At 32.4% G+C, this 25858-nt stretch overlaps 2 protein-coding genes across 3 annotated transcripts; one reads left to right on the forward strand and one right to left on the reverse strand.

Annotated features, from left to right (window-relative positions):
- The first annotated feature begins 437 nt into the window (after window positions 1–437).
- LOC131847186 (probable ribonuclease ZC3H12B) lies at window positions 438–21409 on the forward strand. Of its 2 annotated transcripts, none has more exons than XM_059196668.1 (4): window positions 438–668; window positions 17289–17465; window positions 18900–19132; window positions 19829–21409. In XM_059196668.1, the coding sequence occupies exons 1-4, from the start codon at window positions 444–446 to the stop codon at window positions 20946–20948; spliced, it is 1755 nt and encodes a 584-aa protein (XP_059052651.1). In that variant the 5' UTR covers window positions 438–443; the 3' UTR covers window positions 20949–21409. The 2 variants fall into 2 exon arrangements, with proteins under 2 accessions (XP_059052651.1, XP_059052652.1); XM_059196669.1 differs by lacking the exon at window positions 438–668 and adding an exon at window positions 3029–3332.
- A 1628-nt stretch (window positions 21410–23037) lies between these two features.
- Window positions 23038–24787, reverse strand: LOC131847226 (uncharacterized). Its single transcript, XM_059196720.1, has 3 exons — window positions 24634–24787; window positions 24369–24512; window positions 23038–23675 (listed from the first exon to the last, which is right to left on the reverse strand). The coding sequence occupies exons 1-3, from the start codon at window positions 24729–24731 to the stop codon at window positions 23084–23086; spliced, it is 834 nt and encodes a 277-aa protein (XP_059052703.1). The 5' UTR covers window positions 24732–24787; the 3' UTR covers window positions 23038–23083.
- Window positions 24788–25858: the final 1071 nt, after the last annotated feature.

The raw sequence follows: 25858 nt of genomic DNA on the forward strand, positions 1-25858 counted from the left end.
TTTTATTTCTTGGCTTCTTCGATTTACATTGTATATAAATTCTTTAAAATTCATGAACGTTTAATTAATGTAGTTTATAGGATTATAGATATGATCCTATAAACTAAGTGTAATTAAAACGTAGTGTTTACTTGTCCAGTGAGTGTAATTAAAGTATCAATGATAAGTTTACAGATTAATATGACATTGTTTCTATTACTTGTGGTAGTTGTATTCGCTGTGGCCATGTAATGACAAATGAAATGACGTAAACATTTGTCCACTGTCTATCTGTCAATCATTCATACGCAATTGCAAGTTCGCAACGCAATTCGCATCTCGCGTCATTCAAGGTTTTTTTTGGTATTGTAACTTGTTTGACTTGTGTTTTCGTGTAAATTATGCAATTTAATTTCTATAGTTCACTATAATTAAATGTTAACTATAAAAAAAAGTATTTTGCAATGTCTCAGGATACAGATCTGTTAATATCTGTACCAAGATCTTGTGTAGCAAATTTCTATAGCAAATATTTGAATTTAGTAGAAACTTTTTACTGTGTCACTTTATCTGAGAATAAATCCAGCCTCACGAAAGAAAAACCTGATTATGTGCTCTTTAACGTCATATTTAACTTGAATCCAGCTGATGGCAGCTACAATCCACGAGAATTAATTGGACGTATACAGGTCGGTCTCAAAAATTTATTAAATACACAATTGTTATTTGAATGAAAATTATACATTGTTCTAATCTAATATTGTTTTGCCAGATCTAGGAAACCTGTTCAAATCTGGTTATACAAACACTTTGTTTACTTATTCGTGAAAATACTTTACTGTACAGAATAATTGGTTATCAAATTTCTTGTCTCTAATGTACATGAATTTATCAGTTTTTTATATATGTAGCTATAGTTTTATTTTTAATATCATAATAAAATTTTTGCAATATCTCATAGTGGTGAGGATTTATGAAATTATGAATTTCTACATAATTTTATAAAACATTAAAATTATTTTAATATATTTGATAATGTAATCATTATTTGAATGTATGGATCTAAAACAATATGAAATTATTAAGATAGGTTTATACTAAATATTTTTATTATTAGTTAGAATATTTTGTAATATGCAGTTGTATTATGTATAGGTTAGAATCTTTTTTGGGAGTGGACATTTTAGTAGGAAATAATGTTAAGTTGCTTTATCATAAACTAAATATGTAACAAATGGTATACTTTATAGTAGTAACATTCAATGCCCATTAACTTCTTGATGATTCCTTGTAATGTGAACTTAGTATATTATTAGTTCACACATTCTAATTAGTATAGTAATGATTATAAAAAAATACTGACTACAATATTAGTCTGTATAAAGTAGTGCATGTTATCATAAGGTCTACATTTTTTAAATTACAAGTGTATTTCTTATTTGTTTTAATATTTTGAAGGTTAGAAAACCATCAATATTTTTCTAATAAACATTTAATAGCATATTAATTTTTCTTTTATTTTACAATACTGAATGGTATTTACTTAAAATTGTGTTGATTTAATATCTGATATGATTTTTATCAGAATAAATATTTTTTTATTCATTAATTATGACAAATGTAGACATCTAATCTTCTGTTATTCAATATGATACTGATAAAATATATAGTACAAATATGTGTTGTTTACACTTTTAATAATCATCAATTAATTGCTTTGACACAGTATTTACTTTCTTTAAAAAATAAAGGCAAGTGGATAGTAATGAAATGAGAAAAAAACAATTGCATAAAGTTTACGTAATAATTACATTCAATGCTGTTATTTGCAAATAATAATTTAAATTATACATTTTTCAATACGTAATTGTTATAATTAAGCAAACCTGTGTGTTGAAGTAAATGATATGAAGTAAACTTTTGGGCCTCCATCTGGTTTCTTCTTGAAGCCATGATAAACTACTGACTAGTAAATAATGGTGTATTATAATATTTGACATGTTGGCGAGTGGCTCTTGTAAATAGTAATGGACGGCCTGAGTCCATTCTGTTTTTTTTTATTTTTTCTCTATGTCTATTTGGGATCAGCCAATTAGCTTATATCATACTTGATTGTTTTTGTTATCAGTTGCATTGAGTTTACAATAATATTCCAGTAATATGGTCCTCCTTTTATATACATCTGCTGTGTTATATCATAGCTAGAGGTGACCTTTTCACCCTGAATATGTAGTCCAAGAGAATTGCTGCTAATGGTTTGGTATGCTACTGTGGTTTTTGCCTGTAAGTCTTACAGGAACATTTTATTTTTTCATGTACTGTTAGGATTTCTATGTAGTCCTCCTTTTTTATGTACCGAGGAGCATTGGTTTAAATCTTTAGCACTTTATTTTGGTAATGCTTTATTATTTCAATACTGAAGTGTCCTGAAGTGTCCCTAATGGTGAAATTTGGAATAGTTTTAGATTTTATAATTTTATACTATGAAAAAAATGGACATATTTTGCTTTCTTTGCATTTGAAATAATAACTTGATATTTAAAACTAACTTTAAACCATGTATTTTAAGAAGATATATTTATATAGGACCAATTATATTTTTATAGCATAGATTTATATTAATTAAAATTATTGATAAAAATTGTAAAATAATCCATTCCCATACTTATCTCTAAACTTAAAAATCTGAATTAATTGTAGGTAATAAAAGAATAATACTGATAAGGTATTGTGTCAATATTTTGTATTTGCGTAAAAATCTTAATATATAAAATAGTATCAAAATGAGATATAGACTACAAGTAAAGTACCTAAATTTATAAATTTAGTTTCATGAGATCTTTGAATTCAATCATATTTCAAAGAGGCCAACAAGTTGGCCTATCACTCTGCCAAGTGACATTTTAATGAGAATTGCTCAATTCACTGTATAGACATGTTTGCTTATTGGTCATTAATTATGCAAATGCACTAATTATTCATATCTTGCGAATGAAAATTCAGGATGAAACATCAGGCATTTAGTTTATACTTTTTACATTTATCTGGTCCACGTCGAATACGACAACGGAGATGGTTTTGGTCGACATGCCAGAGGTCAATATTGTTCGGTATGTTTGGGGGCCGCCGGGTGCAGTGGGCGCACAACCCGGATCTCGCGGTGCCCCGCTTCCCCTTCACTGAGCCAGCCCGTGCGTGGAGGTGTGCATGCGGCACTCGGCACATGCTCTCGGTGTCGGCAGTAGTTGGCTGTAGTCTTACCGCGTAATACGTCGCGCCCGCACACGAGCGCGATGCAATGCGACGCGCGCACCCACTAGCACGCTATTATGTTCGCGATTGACACTAGCCAGGTGAGCGCGACGATCATTCCCTCTGGTGAACAGAACGTCTGGTGATACGCACTACCCCCGCGGATGCCCCATCACGCGAGTTTCACATTGATACATTTATGTACATCGCATTGTGATGTTCATTCACGTTCGGCCGATATAACGATCCCGGAAGTAGAGCCGGTTCGTTAACGTCATGTATGCTAATTACCACCGATAGTGCTTGCGTATCAGTACATATGAAAATGTATGATTTTTTTAATGAATTCTTCATATAGTTTAATTATGTATGGGTGAGTGAAATTTTACTTTCGGATTTTCTTATATAGGAATTCTCTCTTTATTGTTATGTCAAAACATCGCAAACGAAGTAAAAATTATAGTAATACTGTGATATTTTATAAGTGATGTCGCCTAGATAGTACCCAGTTAATATAATAATTGAATTGAAAAAGGAGACATTGTTATTCTCGTAGAATGCAGTCATCGTGCGGTATCGGTTTTGTGCGTGGTTGTTGATATTGTTGTTTTTGCATCGTGTTGTGAAAGTAGTAGAAAGGTTTAATTAATGTGTATATGTTCATCTGTCGTCTGTCTGTACGTAAGTGTCGCAGGTCCGGCACCGCGCGGATATCATGGCAAACTTTCACTTCGCTGCCGAGAACACAACAGTGATTTACATTCATTCGTTATCCAAGACATCTGATCACGGATTTGAATTTAATAGTTTAGATCATTAGATAGAAATTCAGTTTTTATTCTAAGAATTCTATGATGATAATTGCATTACACCTTTGATCTCTATTGATTTATGAGCCGTTTTTAAACCGATTGGAAAATTCTTCGAAACGTACCGTTTATTTTGTAATGTGATTATTTAAAATTTTCCTACAAAACACAAGAATTAACCCTTTAGATTAAACAATAATTTTATAGTACTGGGCCTACCTACGGCAGTTAGTCAATATCCTTCCTAATTCTTTTAACGTACCCACACATACAAGTACAAAATATTTTAAAATTTGTATAACTACTAAATTAAAAATTAATACTACTAATGACTTGTGTAAGTAATTTATCGAACTTAATTAGAACATAATGAGAAATTTATATTGATATTTAGATGAATCTTGTGTCTAATCATTGCGCTAGTGATGTGATTAGCTAAATGCATTATTATTCTCATGCGTACTTTTATAATAATATAATTATGGACGTATCTGTATGTATGTCTTGAAGACACGTGAAGGTTACGCATTCACGGATGTATCGCAAGTAAACAAACGGTCAATCTATAAATACGTCATTGTTGTTATGTTATTATGTACATTTGTAAAAACTGTGAGAAGTTTATAAGTGCCCATGTGTGGAAATTCCAGCTGACAGGCAGTGAAATTACAGGGTACCGAGGCATAACATCTTAGTCCTTTACGTTATACTTATGAACGATTGCTGCTTGTAGGGAGTTGTCTGTTTTTGTATTTGTTATTTTTTTTAATAAGGGGTTTGGTCTATTGCCAGATGTTTTAGGCACTTTGACCTACATATATCTATTGTCGTCGACCTTTTTCAAAGTTCATTTCCTTGTTACTCAAGTAACTATTTACAAAAAAAGTTTGTCTATCTGTGTTCCGAATGAGTGGTAGAATAAAAAAATATGATAATTAAAACATGCTTTCCATTTCCATCACATGGGTCGTCAGCTGATTTACCACACTAATTAAAAAAACTGATATTATTTTTAATTTGTTAATTGTTAAAAACCAGTGCCTAATTTTATTAATATTATAAACATTTGTTACACTTTCACGCAAAAAATACTGAACGGATTTTAATGAAACTTTACATTAATGAAGCTTACACATCAGAATAACATATATCGTCGATTAAATAGAAAAAATGACATTTTTCAAAATTAGAAGCTAGAATTGCCTCCTTTTCTATAAGTCAATTAAATTAACCACGCCGTTTAAAATAATAATACTTTTATAATACTTCTGTGTACATTTTTATTGAAACTTTAAATGAAAAAGAATAATTTAAATCATCTGCTTCTTCCTTATCCCATTTATTTGGGGTCGGCGTAATGTTTTTCTCTTCCATTCATCCCTGTTCGCAATCATCCCGTTATTTACTCCCTTTCTCACCATATCATCTTTCACACAGTCCATCATCTCTTTTTCGGTCTTCCTCTACCCTTATAACCATCCACATTTATATGCTGTAAAGTAGTGACGATTAACGCATATCCTTAGTTCTTTACCAATATATATTCATTATACATTCAATATAAAAAAAATAACAATTAGTACACTCACGCACTTACATTATAGAGAAGAAATAACTTTTGTTAGTTTGAATTTTTGTTTGTTTGTGCGTTTGTGTCGCACTCGCAGAAACGGATCAACTGATTTGAATTCAGTTTTTACATCTGAATACATTTGTAAAAACTAATTCAATACCTATTGTGGCAAACTTCCTGTACCATTTAGTATTAGTTTCATTACAATCGGATCACAAACAGAAAGTTATTCCAAATCACCACGCTTACAAAATCCGGGCTTAGATAATTATAAACATGAAATTGAATTTGTTTATTATAATGATTACGTGTGATGTTTTGACGGGTCGACTTTTCAATGACATACAGTATTTGGGTAGACAATGATTTTTTTTATACCCGATGAATCAGTGTATGACGGTGACTCGGACAAAGCCGCGAGCACAGCTGGTCAACAAGAAAGGTCCGCATGACAACGCTTATCTTTTCAAGAAAGTTATACACGAAGCTTGCTCAGCCACTTTTTTAATCAAATTAAATACCTATTTAACTCGTTACAATTCCATACAATTTTTATTATTATTAGTTTTAGAATTTATGTATTAATTTAGAAGAGACTTTTTGTATGGAATTGTAACGAGTTAAATAGGTAGGTATTTAGTTTGATTAAAAGAGTGGTTGAGCAACCTTCCACTGTTGCTTGAAATGTATCAGCTGTATCCGGTATGATTATACTCTGATGTAAATAATGTCAATAGTCTCAATAGGCAAGCAATTGGGCATCGAGCAAGCCAGCAGTGATCCTTTGAACTTTGTGTAATAAATTTACGACCGATATAATGTACTTTTTGTAATGGATGTTAATGGAATGGTTCACCCGCCTGCGGTTTACGTTGGAGGGGCACCAGTGGAGCAGGAGGATACGATGAGTATAAGGTCAGGTTACTCAGCCATGGCAAATTCACCTGGAATTTATCATGATAGTTTCTAGAAGAACCGCGTGTAGGTCAAACTAACATGGTACCTTGTTAGCGATGGGGCTATTAGTCCAGAATAACAATCTTCGTTTCGATAGTTTATGAAGTTTATGATAGCATACCTACAATTAAAACATATCTACCTAATAACAACCTCATTAAGATCCGTCTAGTCGACTTAGACGTTGTTCTAAAAATGCGGATAATTAGAAACAAACACTTGCATAGTTCATTTTTTATTCTACCACTATTTCGGAAAACAGACTCACAAGAAGAATGAGCAAGAAACTTAAATTTGTATTGTTTGGCAGTTTGTATTCACACATAATCATAAAAAGGCAATGCTGATAGCATTTATTTAACAGAGCAACATGCAAGTTTCATTCTCATTCCTCATGTGTGAGTCTGCAAGCAGAGTCCCTACAAGCAGCACCCGTTTACAAGTAACACGAGTGAGCTATCCGTCTTTGCGCTCAATCATATTTTAGGAAGCCCAATGACCCATCCCACTACGCCGCCGCCTGTCTGGAAATTTAAGTAATGGCTGACTCATGACACTCAACTACATCACAACTAATAACACTAGTATATTACTATACTATGTATAAAAACTCATAAGAGCTCCCATAGTATAATGCCCGCGTTTTGTAAGTCACTATTCTGCCTTTTTAGAATATTATATAACATGTTGTTTGCATATAATAAAGTAGGTATAAATAAACGCTACTGTGTTTATTTATATTGTACACCACTGTTAGACTTTACCATACTGTCTATGGAAGTTATTAGGTATAATATAGTACCTATTATTGTACGTCATGTTTATCCATGTATATAAATATATGTTGCGGCAAGCATTTATCGACAGTAATTATTTTATGTTGTAACAAAATAATTTTGGAATTAAAGAAATTAATTTCACTATTATTTATATTGTACATTTTGGATATGGGAATACAATACCGATTTCAATTGTCCTAAAATTTCTAATAAGACGTGGGAAACAAGTTATTTAAAACATTTCAAAGTGATTATAGTTATTATTTATACTTTATTATATGCACAGTTGTTCCTTGGTTCGGAACTCTATAAATACCATTCATTTAATTAATATAATTTTCAGTTAAAAATATTACTTGATGTTTTTTATTGTTTTACGACTTAATACAAAATCGTTTACACTTATAACAATTATGTGATGTGTTAAGAGATACATATAAATGTACGCACATAAATATATTTTTATTATTAAAGAAATATATATACCCCATATTTATGTAGATATAGGTATCTATGTATGTAATCATATGAAATTATAACTAGGTGCACACACTGTACATATTTTATCAACCAAAGTTTTTTTATCTTTTGTCGTTTGACATAAAACATGCTAGCTACATCCTGTTTGGCGTCTAATTCATGTTTAATAACCTACCTATCATATTATTCATATTAATTACAATAAGATGTTGAGGTACTTAATTTCAGTGATATTTTTATATTGATATTTACCAAATAGATTCTATTACCTGTTTCTAATTTTCTTGTTCAAAGTAGAACTATTAGTAGTAGAAGTCGATATGTCTACAACTTTTCTTCCTTTTCTTTTCTTTTCCTGTCCAATTCACACAGCGCCATCTAGTTCAAAGCTAAGTGAGCTTGTGTTATGGGTACTAGAACACTGATATATGTTTTTATATATATTATACCTGTGCATAGGAATCACCCAGACCAATATAAACAATCGTGAATGCAAAGTTTTTACTGTGTGAGGAATCGAACTCGCAACAATTGGAAAGTAAGATAGTGTGCAAAACCTCTAGAATACCGAGATCGTCACGGCATCAGTACTAAAATCGGGGTAATCCCCGAGTTAGATTTTGTACAAGACATCTGTCGTGGGTATATCCGTTTCATCTCTATATAATTAATCGAATAAGGATAAAAGATATGGAAGTCAAATACGTGCCAGTCCCCATGCGTTGCAAACATGAGGGTCACATGATATGTATACATGTACTGCCTAGGCTATGTTTGCCACTTATACCATCGGACCATGCGTAAGGTAGTCTGTTATCCATCTCATAAAAATGCATGGAAATAACATTTACGTATTAAATCGGTGAAGTAAAAAGTAGTAATACTAACAGTATAGTTCGTTAAAACACATTAGTGGTACCACTTTTTAAAAATATTAACATATGGTTAATATAACATTGCCTAGTCAAGAATGAAATGAGGTTCTGCAACCTAATTGTGAAACACGGAATTTGCATAACGACAGCAAATATCACAATGTCTTCTACCATATAATATAACATATTCAAGTATTCAGTGCATTTATGTCGTTTCTCTAAGCTATAAATTTAACATATTCCATAATCTTTATTTTTTTTTATATAATGAGTTATAGAATTATTGTATGTAATTCGTTTTATATTCAAATTAGAAAATTTACGTTTACTTTATACATATCTAGTAAATATGCTTAGTAGTCTGTTGTCGAAAGCGTGTCCCGTTTGTCTAAAATGAAATCGGAAAATATTTCTTTCCTTCAAAAACAATTTTATCCTCAATACTGCGTTAGTATGACATTTTGATGACTTTTAGGTTTGTTTGTTATCTTTTTTAGTATAAAAGTGTGAACACTGAACAGATCTTTATGATATTTTACGTATAGATACTATCACGACGACGGACATAAGCCATATATAAAATATATTTTATCTTAAAAAAAGCAAGCCAAGTCGTAGTCAACAGCTAGTATGCAGTATTTAAAAATCCAATCAGAACATTACAATGTAAACATTGCACTGGCCCTACTGCCAATTTGCAATCTCTATACTGTAAAAAGTTACGAGTTATTATTAAGAACAAAATCTGCACTCTGCTTATTGTTATCACTTAATAACCAATTTAACTACATATTTTGTTGCCAATTAAGTATATTTCGTAATTAAATAAATTACGAGCGCATACTACTTTATCATTATTATACAGCAAACATTACATTTGAAGAAAATTAAATAATATCGATAGAGTTGAATTTGATAAACTTTTTCATCAATGTTGAACTACGCCGCAAAATGGTTTTGAATGTACAAATGCACCCCATTTGCAAGGGTACCAAGGCTAGCGCTGCTGCTGCATATATACATTTACATTACATACCCCATTTCGGACTCTCTTGCAAAGAAAGTAAAAATAGTTTTCATTTATATACTTATTTTATTTGAAAGCAATACCTAAATTAATGATTTTTATTCATGTATTAGATGTTGACCGCCGAGAAATCCATCAATGTGTATATTCATATATTTCCGTAATGATGTACATATTCTAATGAAATATACATGCAAATGAATATTTTTGACAACTCTGTGATCTTCTTATGGATGATAATTTCTGGTGCAATTGTTTTTAATTTAATTTTCAAATTATCGCGTAACTATGTAATTAAATTAATGCGCACTATAGTTGAACATTATTAACTTGAAACATTTACAGGAAATTATATCCGCCTTCAGAAAAAAAAACTACAATTGACTCAGACTGCATTTGTGGTTGTTTGCGTGCGGCGCATTCGTAAAGTCAGAGCCCCTAATGACGATAGAGATGCCAGTAAAGCGCATTTATATTTATTGTTGGTAAATTGAGTTCAATAGTCTGGTAAGCAATGGGTCTCTGTTAGTTGTGCGTAAACCAAGAGTTTTAACAAGTGCATAAAAATTCTGAACTTAGCTTTCTAAATATACTCATACAAACAAATTCTACAACAATGCTTCAAGATATAGATATTACGTTTATGATACAAGCTATAGTATATTTATAAACATTGTTGTATCTTGTCAAAATAATGTATATTTGTAGTCGGAAATATTATATCGTATGCATTTATTTCCTTGTACAAGTACAAATAATTACATAATTTCAAAAGTTTGAATTATGTGCCTATTATATGCGTGACTAAACACATCGAGCAAAATTATATAAAATCTATTTATGTATTTTGGTAACAATAGCTATTAAAGCTAACAATAGATACGTCTCGGGACATATCTATTACGTGTACCTAGCTAATTATACAAGTTGAACTTTCTTCGTCATTCTAAGTTTAGAAGTCGACGCTATAACTAATAACTTTTAGCGCAAGCCAATACTACATACTTTGTGTTAATTAAATGAAACCTATAGTAGCTTTAATTTTACAACATACGTTAATGTAAATTATATTGTAACGCTGTTGGTTTCTAATAAATAAATAAAAATAATTATTTATTTTACTTATTTAACTTTAATACAAACCACAGATACAGATACAATAGTACATTTGATGGGCTCAGTACACTGCAGCTAACGATGCAGTAGTGTCTACTTCAGACTACTGAAGAATCAAGGTTTAGAGATCAAGGTTTAATTCCATAAAAATCACAACCATTTGTATGGATTACGAGTACACTTTGATTATCTTAATCTGAATTCCATTGTGTACATGGTTTTATTGAGTGTTCACTTGTGTCCGGTGTGTGTATGATTTTGTGTGTATGTACATAATGTGTGTTGCGTGCTTGTATCCTGTTCGATGATGACGACATATCGAACGAGGTGGCGCGTGTCGACGTCGATCCAATCCTGCAACCCTATTGGCCACTGTTATCTCTTCAACAGACGTGATAGAATTTCTCTTGACGGAACCAAACTAATTGTATCCATACAGCAGACGTTATCAGTCGCCCAGCACTATTTCAATTTATTACGTTAAAGATACTGAAAATAAAACAATCACTGTTACATTGTTTAGTAGTACGGTTTGTGATGTGACATGATTTTCAAAATCCTTTCCAATAAAGCTGTAAACCAAATTAGAAAGAACTGAGAAGTAATTCGCTCTCGATCAATCATCCTTGTTCAAATAAGAACAGACACTACTGTATCGAAGTAATATTTGAATCTGGTATTAGTGAAACAGTGTTTTACAATATTTGTTACACCTATTAACGAAATTATTATTATCATCTCAGTAGTTCCAACATTTTAGAGCAAAAACTATCTGTTAATTTTGTCATGCGTTACACACCGTACATTTCATAAAAATTGATCAAGTATTTTCGGTATTTATCCCGAATAAAGAACTTGACACCGATTTTTTTTAATTCTGTAAGAATGTTTATGGCTCTTGTATAATTCTTATCATTGCGAATTCTCTCACGCAGCGAAAATAACCCTTTACATATATTATAGCATAATGACGCATGTTTTTTTTTATTTACCGTATAAAAAATATTCACAGCGATCCAGTAACAGTTTGAAATCAGACGGTATGTTGACATTATCATATATAGGTTATCTTTACACAATAACCTCCAAGACACGTACATTTTAGCATAATTACGTATCTCCAGCCAAATTGAAAAAAATATATACACATATGTCTATATATCTTAAACATACGATAAGACTGCTTGATAACCGTAATCTACCGGATATTAACAATAGTGTCTTGTTGCTTGTGCGATGACTTTGACTGTATATTGGAATAGTCACGGTTTAACATTTAAACATTACAAATTACCATGATTTCAAGGGAAAAGCCACGAGTTTGTTGTACTCTATGTACTTTCAGATTCACAGTAAATAGACGGAAAATGCTGATTACCAACTGCATTGCGCTCGTGTCTTAAACTACTATATTCATTAAATTTTACAATTTAGCTCTAGCTATACAGCGAGCTAAAAGGATTTATACAAAAAAGTATCTTTTAGACAGGTCTCTATAAAAATCTGTAAAATGAAGCGTTTAATGTGAAATACTGTTATATTGTAGGATTGTTTGGATTGATCTAAAAAGAACACGGGCTAACCGGTTTTTAAAGAAACCTTGCAGTTAGATCAATTACAAAAACGAGTCGTAAAATTCCATTATCAAAATAAACATCCCTCAAAATCAAGCCCGATCAATGGATGTAACGTGTGTATAACCCCAATTTAAAAAATGTTTGATCCGATTCAAGAATGATTTGATCTTTCTGATACCTCTTTCAAATGATCCTTTGTATGTATATTCTGTTATTATTATTTGTATAATTAATTCAAACCAGTATTACATGTGATAGTAAATGCAGTGCTAAAAGTAGTGTATTATTCAATACTAAGACAACTGTTTGTTTGAATGCGGATCTCATAATTATGAGATATATCAATTTTCTATTCACGTGCACACACTTGTGAGTTACCAAATCGTATTGCTTTCGCTTGAGGTGTGTGAAGAATAGTTATAATGGCAGACGGAGATTAAATGTAAATGTTTATCAGTCTTATGGTTGCTTCTTTTCTATAATTGTGTATTACTACTCTCTACTAGTTTCGCGTATAAATAGTACTGTGATGCATTGGAATTCTCAAATACTTGAATGGTTGAAAGTAAAAAATAGAATAGAATTAATGTATATTTAAAGCAAGTTAATTAATCACTTTTGAATAATAATTGTTTATTCTACACACCCACGGAGGAAATTAACGTCGTGACGTAGTTACCATTACAATATTAATCATTACAATTTAGAATTAATGTGCTATTCAAATATTTCATTCATATATTTGTAGATTACTATTCAATTTCCATTTTAATTGCTTGCTCCATAATAAGAACAAAATAAAATTATAATTCGGTGACGTTAACCAAACTCGTAGATTTAGCAAACAACTTCGATATTTATACATGTTTAACAGAAAGCGGAACTTACCAATAAGCGTCCTACGTTCTATAATACTACTGATGCAATAAGACCTTCTAAATCAGTTATACACATACATATATCAAACATCTAATGACAAAAATGTACCAATCGAATTCTTTCGGCCTCTATATAAAAACTAGGTCACTATGAATATTAACAATTAGCGACATTCTATTATTATTAAAAACTCATTAGACAAAATACACCAATAAGTAATAGGGTTTTTTCAAAAGGCCAAATCATTGCCGATTAATTCATCAATGGCATTCTTAATTTTTCTTCGTTCCGCATTTTACCTTTTTCATTGTTTTCGTTAAAGACACGCAGGAAAAGCGACCAGGAAAAAACGTAAACAAATGGATCACCAAACGTAAACGAGCGTAGATAATAAAGCGGGCGATTCCAATGGGTTTTTTTTTGAACCAAAATAGTTGCTAATGCTAGTCATGAGGAAATCGCACTCGTTTCAGTTATTAGACACAATGCGGCCAAGATGTTTTGTTTATCGGTTACCAGATGTAAAAACATCTTGAAAATAAAGCGAAGATAGAGCGAGTATGCTCGTATAATGTGTGATTTTCTTTACAATTTCAAGCCCGTGATTTTGTTTACGGTAAATGTGCTAACGGGTCAATGGTTGTAGCACTAGTCTAATGCTGCATATAATATTTATTTACTCTTGTGGTTATACTGTGCAGAATTATTTTACTGTACCGAATTAGTCTTAAGTGGCAGAACGATATTTATATTATTTTTTCGTACCGTTAACATTAAAGGATTGCCTTATACGACTTCAGAAATTATTATTTTTCAAGAAGTCCTATGAGTTAAAGCCAGTAAGAACGTTTGCTTAATTGTATTCAGGTAAAGCTCGTCATCATTTGCCGTTTTCGTTACTACTGTAGATCGAGATGTAATGCATGTTAATCTTGGACAAAGTATATTGTATATGTGTATTTTAGATTATTACAATTTTGTATCTGCATAATGAAATCATATTTCAGTTAATAAGATCCATTAATGCTTTTTCGTCACCACATAAATACGTAAAATTTTAGGTAAACGTAATATCATTCAGAAATATAAACTTATTTCACAACTAGTTATTACTCAGGATTAAATGCGTGAAATCTCAAATACCACGTCGATGTTAAATTCATGACGATTTACTCGAGTTGTAACACAAAGCAAGAGGAAAACAGTCACTCGTATCAATCATATTCGAAAATCCGGGGTGAAAGTCGAATGATATGAGATTAGCAGTGGCCATTTTTTTATTAGATTTGTCTAATCCAAAAACTATTTCGGTAGTTTTGTGAGATCTCAATGCATGCAGTTTAATGTGGTGGTATGCGGTGCAGTATTTAACAAATGTAAACCTTAATTAGCCGTGTTTATGGCTAAGTTTGCAATAACAGGTTATATAGAGTGCCTGGTTTTATAAATAATCTTATTATCTTTATCTCTATTAGCTAGAATCACTGACAGATACGAGAAATTCAAAATACAACTAAGAGCAACACTTATTATTTTCATTTTAATAAATAAACTCAAAAATAATAACTGATTTAAAAAATATTTCTATATTATTATTTCTATTCTACTATAGAACTTTTTTTTCTTCAAAATAAAACACTATCAAATATACTCCCTTATAATGGGATTATATTTGATAGTGTTTTATTTTGAAAAAAAAAAAAAGTTATCTATGTACGTTGCAGGCGTACAAAGCCGGGACGAGTTGCTAGTCTAAATTAAATTTGTTTTCGTTCACCATTGCACCGGCGCGGACGAGTGGATGGTGTTTTGCGCGCACCATATTTTTTAGAAAGTCACATCCGGCTGCGCTGTTGGTAGGTGTAGTGGGCGGGGCCTTTCCGTGCCTTGCGCCCGGATGTACGCTCCCATCATCATAGCCATAAACCTACTGACTTATCTATTGCACGATTGAGGTCAATGCTGAAATGTCATACTCTTAATTTTTAATCATATATCAAATTCACTATTTCAACAATGTTTAAAATCCAATATTTTCCCGTATCTCTGAAATGTTATTGATTGTATGAGTGTTTTAAATATGTCTATTAATCCACTAATATTTAAAATACGTACGGTGTTTTCTAGTGCTTTAACGAGTTTCATTAATTCTTTTTGTCCTTTTGTAGGTATTAAGGCAAATAAAATTCAGAAAACGATAAATGATGTGTTTTCTCGGCAATAGGAATATTGTTGTTTTTCATGATACCTACTACGATTTGCTTATGGTTTAATTAAACAACGCGGTAAAACAACATTTTTAAAAAGGTAAATTATGTAATCTTTCGATTTCTTTTATATATTTTTTTATAACTTTATAAGAAGTGGATGAGCGGAACCACTAACGTTCTTCTAACCTTCCTCGTGCTTGTGAATATTTATATATTATAATCATATATTATAATGGAAATATTTAAAAACAACAAAAATAAATTTTAACATAAGTTCATCAATTAGATTTTTACTACTTTTAATTTAACTTTTCTGGTACGTAGCAACTTGGAACTTTGAATGTAATAACATACCCAGATTAGTCGTTCTCTCCTTACACGGTAGGCGGATATGAACTATGACTAGGCAATATTTAGATTGAAACATACGACATCAGAAATAAAAATATGTCTACAAAAACTATCAACCGATTTAATATGCTGTTAGGCAAAGGCTGTTTTAGTTAGAGTGACCACGATATGGGAAATACGGTTTAATGATCATTTAAGTGTAAGTTGTATCCAAATACTAAGATATCCAAATATCTTAAATATACAATTCTCGTGACACAATGTTAGTTATCATACTCCTCCGAAACGGCTTTATCGATATTTATGAAATTTTATATTCATATTATTTTCTATTTTTCATATCTCTAAGTAAGGTTGTCCACCCCTAACATTTATTTTTTTATTTTGTCAAATTTGCTTCATTTATCCTTAAAAAATACATACAACCCCAAATTTTCACCCTTCTAGCACAAACCCCTATTTTCTAATAGCGATATTTATTTATATAGCAAATCAACTTTGCTGTGCCAGCTAGTAATATTATAAGCCCTTGAGGTTTTGCCAAGGGTAAAAAAAAATAGATATATGTGTATAAACGGCCATCCATCCAGGAGGTGGATCGAGGGCTTGTTTGCTTAAAGCTGTGGTTTTGTATACAGGTCGTTAATAGTAACTTTCGGACGTAAAATTGCAAATAGTCTTGTCAAAATTAGTGAAATAATGAATTACAACCGGTATGCTCTAAAGTTGCGCACACGCTAAAGGTCAATGATCATCTGTAGATCCGCTTCGGCGCCCTGATGACCCTGTCCTCAGGCGGCGCTGTTTGTGTGAAACGTCAAATATATTATTAATCAATATACATCGTTTAAGCAAATTTTAAAAATGTTTATGTCAACTCATTAAGATGTTATTGTACGTATTGGTTACATCTCTATAGCGTACGTTTTACTACGATTCTATGTACGATGTAATACGCGGGACGTTGCTGTATCAATGAGAAGATAGATATAAGAACTAAAATATATTAGGATTCTTGAAATTATTATTATAGTATTTCTATTATACTAAACAGCAATGCTGTTTGGTACATTGTATTCACATAAAAACTTGAATGTAATGTCAACATTTGTTTAAAAGAGCAAAGGCAAGTCTTTTGGTCATTGTTTTGACTGAGTATGCATTCAAAATGGACGGTAGAACTGTTAAAAATATATAGCACTTACATAATGGTTACCTTTTAACTGTAAAGCAGCTTGCTTTTAAGTTATGTTTTCATTAAAGGTCGAAATAAGGCAATGAAAATAAGGATGAGAGGCATGATATGGTCCTTCAATAATTCTGGAGAAACGCATTACGTTGTCTGTATATAGATGATTACCACCTAGCATCTATTTCCGAACTATAAAGAAAAAAAATATTCAATAAAATATTTTTTTTTGTAGAAATATGTGGAATCATCGCTGGGATGGGCGGGCGAACGCGGCGAAGACTCGAGTTACGACTCTGAGTGTGAGGAGGAGGGCGCTCACAGAGCCGCCTCTCGCACACCGTCGGACACGCTCGCAGCGGAGTTTGCTGAATATGTCACCCTGACGCCTGCATCCCCGCAACCTAATCAGGTAAATGTCCATCAAGTTGTTTGTCTTTAATTTTTTTTTCCCTTAGCCGCAGCTGGGTTTACTGCTTCACCAGACGGTAGGTCCAGATGTGCAGATGGCACTCCAAACCGGCGGAAGGACTTATGGAGTGCCTGAAGGCTAACTCCCGCCTGACGGATATGACTTCAGTCAATTTATTGTCAATATTTATATACGAGAAGCTTGCGGGTTAACTATACGCAAAAGGTACTCAGATTGTATAAAAACAATGTTTTCAAAATGTTGTTCCGTTTGTCGTGCTTCTGTAGTGCCAGTACCCAGTACCCAGTATGTTTGAATTAGGATCTACTGATGACCTGTATGCTATCAGACTCAATCGAATAGCCCCTATTGCACAAACTGCGCAGCAGTAACAGAATTCCCAAAATGTGTATGCTATCAGACTCAATCGAATAGCCTCTATTGCACAAACTGCGCAGCAGTAACAGAATTCCCAAAATGCTGTGCACTAAATTGGCTAGTTATTCAACATTTTAATAACATTATTTTTTTTTTATAAATGTAATAATAATAATATCCCTAGACAACTCACACAGCACCATCTTGTCCTAAACTAAGGGGCGTTTGTGTTATAGCTACTAGACAATTAATAGATATACTTAGATACATTTCTTGTAAATACATACATAATGTATAGAGAAAACACCCAGACCCAATAATAATGAATACAAACGTTTCTACCGACCATCGGAAGTAAAGCACTATGCTAAACTATTAGACTACCGAGGCCGTCAAATGGCTCTATAATATTTTTGCCGGATTTAGTATAGGAGCGTGTTCGCCTTAATTAGGTTATATTTTTTTGTTTGTTACTCTAAGACTACGTCATTTGCAATTCTTTATTTATCTTATAACATATAAAGTTCAAACTGTTACAATATCGAAACAAAGTTGTGACGTTAACGGCTGTAGCCGCATCCAATTGTGACCTTTGCTTCTTCCAGTATTTGTACATAAGGAAAAATGTCGACTAATGACTGACATGTCAGTATGTGATACAAAGATAGCTGTCTATTTCACATTTTAAACGCAGTTTTTTTTTGGTTGACATTTTCAAACAAAATACTTTAATCTTAAATTATCATATCTATAGCCAGAATAATTGAAGTTAATAAAATAAAAACAAACTAACTGTCTACAAACAACCATACATATATACACACTCATTTCTCAACACTATTCTTTCCAAATTTAAAGTTTTTTCTTATTTTTATTTAGTTAAATAATAATAAAGAAACCATGTTTCCGGTTTCTTTCATTTTTCAATTGTCAATTAAACGAGGTATATGTACAATACACCAACTGTCACTGACCAGTTTCTACAATAAGGGATATTATGTAAGATATTGAAAAAAATATAAATTGTCAATATGATTTGATTTCAATTTATTGCAGGCGAAGATTGAATTCGCAGTGAAGTTGGGTTACTCAGAATGGCAGGCTAAGACGGCATTGCAACGATTGGGCCCCGATCCCCCTCGCAATGAGTTACTAGCAGAGTTGATAAAATTAGCAGCCAAGCAGCCGGCTCGGACGCTGTCCCCGCCGCCTCCGACGGATCCCGATCCTCAACCTAACCGTGAACCACTCAGGCAAATCGTCATTGATGGCAGTAATGTCGCTATGAGGTAATCTATCATTGTCAATCTTTTACAGTTTACTTTTACTTTACTTTTTTTAAATACTTGCAATTTCACTACTTTTGTAAGTTAGGTTAAGTTGTTTTCATTTTATACTTGCCCTAAGAGGCTTTGATCCAGCCACTCGGGGGTTGTTGCCCCCGGTGTCGATGCCGGGGCAAACTGGTTCGTCCCGAGGCACTTGGTGTCCGGCGAATAGCCAGTCAGAAAATCTTAAGACTGCGTGATATCTCTGTCTCACGTATTTTAGTAGCTAAGTTTAGTTTATTATGTAGAGTGGTATTCTAAAGGTCCTGAAATTTCTATTGGTTGTATAAAAAAAGGCAGTGAAATTATAGGATACGGAGGCACGGCATCATAGTTCTCCGAAATAGCAACGCAGTGGTACCACGGGTGTCTTATATTATATAATATTTATAGTGCTGTTCATATATATATATATAGGCTACGGTAACCACTTACCATCGGGTGGGCTTCAGATTGATTGTCATTCCATTCAAATAAAAAAGTATGTTTTGGTAAAATTAAACAAACAGATACAGATAGACATATGGCTGTATTACATCTGAGCAATATAGTTTGTCTAAATATCTAAATTATGCCCATCCTAAGGTCTATTTTTATTAAATCCTCTAATAATTATATAATACCCATTGCTCAAATATAATGGTAATATTTTTTTAGCCATGGCAACAAGGAGGTATTTTCATCCCGTGGAATCGAAATATGCGTCGACTGGTTTCGCGCTCGTGGCCACAAAGACATCATAGTATTTGTGCCCAAATGGCGCAAAGAATCATCGCGGCCTGACAACCCGGTTGCGGACCGCGACGCATTGGAGCGACTCGAACGCGACCGTGTCCTCATCTACACGCCCAGTCGACTGGTCGGCGGCAAGCGGCTCGTGTGCTACGACGACAGGTATATACTACGACTTGCGGCAGAAACCGATGGCATCGTTGTCTCCAATGATAACTATCGGGATCTAGCAACGGAGAACCCAGACTTTCGCAAAGTCGTCGAGGAGCGACTGCTTATGTATTCGTTCGTCAATGATCGATTCATGCCACCTGACGATCCACTGGGGAGATCAGGTCCTACCCTCGATGCATTCCTTCGTGCGCCTCCATCACGTGCCGACCCACCACCGGCCTGCCCATACGGTCGAAAGTGCACATACGGAAACAAATGTAAGTTCCACCACCCCGAACGCGCTGGGCGACCGCATAAATCTGTTGCCGAGAAATTATCTGAAAGAGCCCGTGCATTGCGTGCGCGCGACTTACACACGCTCAGCTTACCTCCGGATGGCCGGCCCGTCGATACAAAACGACCACTGGCAAGGGCCCACTCTGCAACACCGCGTTTAGCGGACGCTGCACTTGCGACGCATTTCGAACGTGCACAAATGCAACTCGCTGGGCCGTCCCAACCACTAATACCACAGCCAATGTCGCCACCAGACACGAATACACATCGTAAATTAGCTCGTCAACTCACACTTAATCCAGCATGCGATCCGCGGCTCACTCATGCGGCAGCTTCTAGAGTTGCGTCTGCGCCAGTGGGAGCGGTAGGCGCCGCTGGTGCGCATCTGTCCCCTTGTGCCTCAGAAGGAGCATTACAACATTGGGATGCGAGACGGCGTATGCATTTCCATCTCGCAGGCATATTCCCTGAGATCCAAGTGGCGGAAGCGATGGCGGCGTACCCAGAAGAAACGGACGCGCAAACGATGTGCGCAATCATTTTAGCGCGATACAGACCAAGCGAAGCTCAGTTGCCACGCCCGCCGCTGCACTGATCTCAGTATTTGTATCTCACAAATATGTTGCTGTGTCGCATAAAATAATAAGAATCTGTTCATGTTTGGATTATTGTCGATTTTTGCGAAAAAATTGATTTCATACATCCGAGCTTAACAATGCTAGGTTGGGTGTTTCGACTGAGTAAACCATACGCATGACTATTCAGACAGAAAATTATAACAAATGTATAAAAACTGACTGTGCCAAACATGCCGATCGGTTTTGTGGTCGTGTTAATAATGAATAGGCATTTATACATGTAAATTGTATATTTTCAATTGTTTACGTCACACACTTCTAAGAAGTGGATGGCTATATTTAACGAAGATAAATTAAGTTTAGACATTAAGGATGTACAAAATGTATTTCATTGTGTATTTTTATTAACTATTCTATTGACTATTGTATTAACAATATATAGTATAAGAATATAACATTTTCCTGGGTTCCTTGTCCCTGTTACTGTTACGTACTGATCCCATCCAGTGAATCCTCTAATAGACTCCACTTGTTCACAAATAAAAATTTATTACATATAATATAAAATATAATTATTAGGTTAAATTTTCCTATTAAATTTATTGTTACTTTGTATGAATTATTTTGGTACCATGTACCAAGATTTCATAATTATTGAAAAATATTACTTATGTTAAATGTTTTATTTATTTATGTGTATTGAAGTTATGGCCATATTTGAAAATAAACATTTAGTAATTTATATCTTGTAACGTATTTAATATAATTTCTTATACATTTTGACTAACTTGTTTACTAAATATTTGGGACAGGTACAGAAATAATGAAATGACACAAAATCGTATAATCGTATATCTTGTAGCAGTTTTCACTAAACAAAATCATATACTGGAAATATTTATGATATAAAAATAGATTTTATAATAATAGGCTCAATTTGGGGTACACTTCTGAATCGTTGGTTGGAGCAGGCTTCTATACTAGCTGCAAATACTCTTCATTGAAATGCGAACTAACAATTATCCGCGACTGCCTCAGTGGTCTAGCGCGTTGGCATACCGCTTTACCTCTGATGGTCTTGGGTTCGAGTTCTCGCATGGTACAAACATATATTTATGAGTATAAATGTTTGTATAGGTCTGGGAGTTTTCTATGTATATTATGACTGCATGTATTTACAAAGTGTGTCTATTTTTATCAGTTGTCTAGTTTTCATAACACAAGCTCTTCTTATCTTGGGTCTACACGGTGCTGTATGAATTGCCCAGGGTTATTATTATGTTGAGTCACCAGCTCTTATCACTTACCTCAAATTGTATATTACCACTGAGTTATCTGCTGATGGTTGGAGATTATGGTATATTTATATATTATTATATAACTGGGTCATTCCTATTTAGTATGAATTAGTTATAAACAATGGCCAGACTTATTATGAATTAATAGTCATTATTGTTATAGTTGTAACAATGAATACAATTATTGTTTGATTTGTATTAAATTGAACTGTTTAAAACCTTAAATGCAATGCATCGATTGAAAACGTAAGATAAATATATCTACTAGTATGCTTTACTCCATAACAGTAGTGTATAACCTTGTATAGATGTTTATGGAGTATTGCATTAATAATTTAGAATAATTTTATTAAATCAAATTTGTTAATGTTGTAGGAAAACATTGTAAACTTGGTGTCACTTGTTCAGAAGTGTTGAAGAATAAGTAACAATTATGTTATAAACAATTTGTTATTCCAAATACATTTTTGTTCATTATCAATGCACATTCCTTAAGGAATGCTTATTATAATACATGTCTTTTTTGACATTATAGTTATGTCTTATAAAATATAATAAAATACTTTTCTCTTTGAAAATGTTTTATTTTTATCATAGCACAGATTATATGGAGTGAAGATCGATTCCCCAAAGTAGGTTGTAATAAAAAACCATTTCTTGTATAATGCAATGCAATTTATGTGTTGTGTTCGTCTCTTTGTTATTGTACAAGAATATATTACTCAGAAAATTATATATAAAACCAAGCTTTACCTTTTGCCAAATTTTACCTTAGCCGAGACATTTTCAAATATACTTATCATTCAATTTCCCACTTATTAGATTACTTTTGTAAAATTGGGTATATAGTACAATTATTTCCCTTTAATTCTGTTAGGATTGCTTGCTATTCTCTTTAATATCATTTTCATATACTTCTTACTTTCAGTATTATTCTCTGATTTTTTAGACACTTCAATAAAGTCCTGTCCAATAAATTCTTTCTTTACTTTGGTTACTATTTCATTAGATGGAATGAACACTCTTGATTTTTTATTAGTTCTATACAAATATGGGCAACTAACAGTGCTTTTTGTATTTTCATTAACTCTACTAGTGATGTCTTCATTACTAGTCATGTCTATCATATCTACTTCATTGTCATCTAATGATATATTTTCTTTAAATTTGTAGCATTTCGCTATTTCCAATATTTCATTAGTGAGATTGGGCAAAACATTTTTTCTAATACCTAAAGAACTTGTGGGTATACCAAAACATTCTGCACTAATCTTCCTAAGCTCTGACAGACATATGACTGGTGTTTTTGATGTGCAGCAGGTGTCAAGAATTGGTTGTATTATTATTCTAGGGTTAACCTCTGCTTCTAAAATGACCGCAGAGCATTCACCGGATTGAATAGCATTACAGCATGCCGATATGCCAAATAGTAAGCCATCAACTTTTCTGAAAATAAAAATTGTGATCCATAAAAAATACATTAATTTACAACTGTGTAGTTGTATATGTGTGTGTGTGTTGTGTGTTATGTTGTATATATGTGTATATAATAATTAAATTAATATGTTAATAAATATAGCAATTTATTAAGTAGGTATATTTTAATAATAATAATATTTATTCATGATACACATTTACATTTTAATTTACTGTAGTTCTACACTAGGCTCGCAGGCCTGTATTGTAGAGACTGGAGTGACTTATTATTGTGTACATTTTACATGTTTACCCTTTGTATTAATATCTATGGGACTTGTGTGTAAAATGTAGGTAATAAATTTGTGGATGTGTATTTTATATATCAATATGTTAGTTAAAAGGATATACTTACAATTTAACCAACATATTAATACTGTCTAAACTACACATAAACAACTAACAAAAACTACATATCTAGAAGTACTTTTTCTTTCAAATTTCTTATGACCTTATAATAACCAGTAATATTGGGCTTACAGATTTTTTTAAATTATTAACATTACTATAATATTTTAAGTGATATTGTACATATATAAAAGTACATCCCTTCAAGAGTCAGAAAATCATATCAGTTATTCACAGATTACAATCATAAACTAACAGTATCATAATTTACAGTACTGTATTGTAGATATCCTTAAAATTATTAAAACCACTTACTTAATTTTGGGTTGTTTTGGTCTTTTCTCTTTAGGAATTAATTTTAGCTCGTTCCAATGTGGTTTCTTGAATTTTGATATAGATATTCTGTTCTTCAATAAGGCTTTATTTACTAAATTCTTATGTACATCTGTAACAATGGGCCTAAAAAATAAAAGGTAATATTGTGTAGAGAGGTATATATTATTAATAATACATAATTACTAAATATTGATTTGTATAAAGATTTTCAAGAATTTTATGTTCATGTCACGAAAAAACCTACCAGAATACTGGATCAGGTCTACACAAAACATTTTTAATGGTTTTCTTTAATTTGCCCTTATTTAATTTCTTTTTCTGTGGTAATGTTGCAGCTTCCATTACTATTTATATAAAGTATTTGTTACCTACAAACATGAAAATAAGGTAGAGATTACTAGTGAGTACGATTGGAGTTCTAAATAATACTAATTATTATATTATTTAGAATATCTTATAATACCACTAATAATACTGATAATAGTATTATAATACGTGTGATAATTTTATAGCGTTATTTATTTCAGAAATACAAACGAAAATTATCAACTTGAGAAACCAACGACTGTCTTCGTTAAAACGTATGTAGAATAAAAATGAATCAGGTTTATAACACAGAGGACATAGAATAATGATGCTAGTAGAACATTATCCATTTGGATACCTATATTTATTTATTTTAATTAAATTAATAAAAAAATATAGGTTATTAAAAATATCCTAAGAATATTAAGACTAGTCCTCTGTCATTAGCCATGTCAATCTCAAAATTGTCAGTCAAGTATTGTCAATCCGTGGACTATATTTTTTTTTTTTATTTTCGTATGTGACCAGTAACAGGTAACAGACTGTAAAGTTATTACAACCAAACTTTATTAAAGCAGCTGAAGCATATTATTTTGATCAAACAAATATTTCAGTTTTCCTCCGATTCAAGCCACTTTTGAATTTATATTGTAGCCTAATGGATTTTTTCTTATTCAAGTTGTATTTAAAAAATACAATAATAACATTTTTATTACAATAATCTTTAAAATTCATAAAGAATTGATAAATAAAACAGATCACGAAAGGGTTTTAAAAACTCATTACAAGAATTTATATCGATGGTTTAATTAAAGGAAACAGCGGGAGATGGTCGATGTCATATCCCAATCATCTCAATAGCCTCAAACTTATTAAAAAATTGATTTTCAATGTCGATTTAAAATGTAAGAGTAATAACCAATAATAGCCATAGCATATATTTGACCGTATTATTAAACACTGTCTATTCCGGGACGTTATATAAGTAGACATATCCATGCAATGTACAAATGGATATTTTTAGAAAATAGGAACATGTGTTTACTTATATTTTCCGACTGAGTCTCCAGTGATGGAAGCACTGTTAACAGCGGACAAATTCTTTGCCTACCCCATCTGGTATTACAATTGTGAAGTTACGTCATTACTGAAATTTAGTCAGT

Source organism: Achroia grisella, unplaced genomic scaffold (genome assembly GCF_030625045.1).
Source record: "Achroia grisella isolate CSIRO2021 unplaced genomic scaffold, CSIRO_AGI_Agris_v1 utg516, whole genome shotgun sequence".
NCBI lineage: Eukaryota > Metazoa > Arthropoda > Insecta > Lepidoptera > Pyralidae > Achroia > Achroia grisella.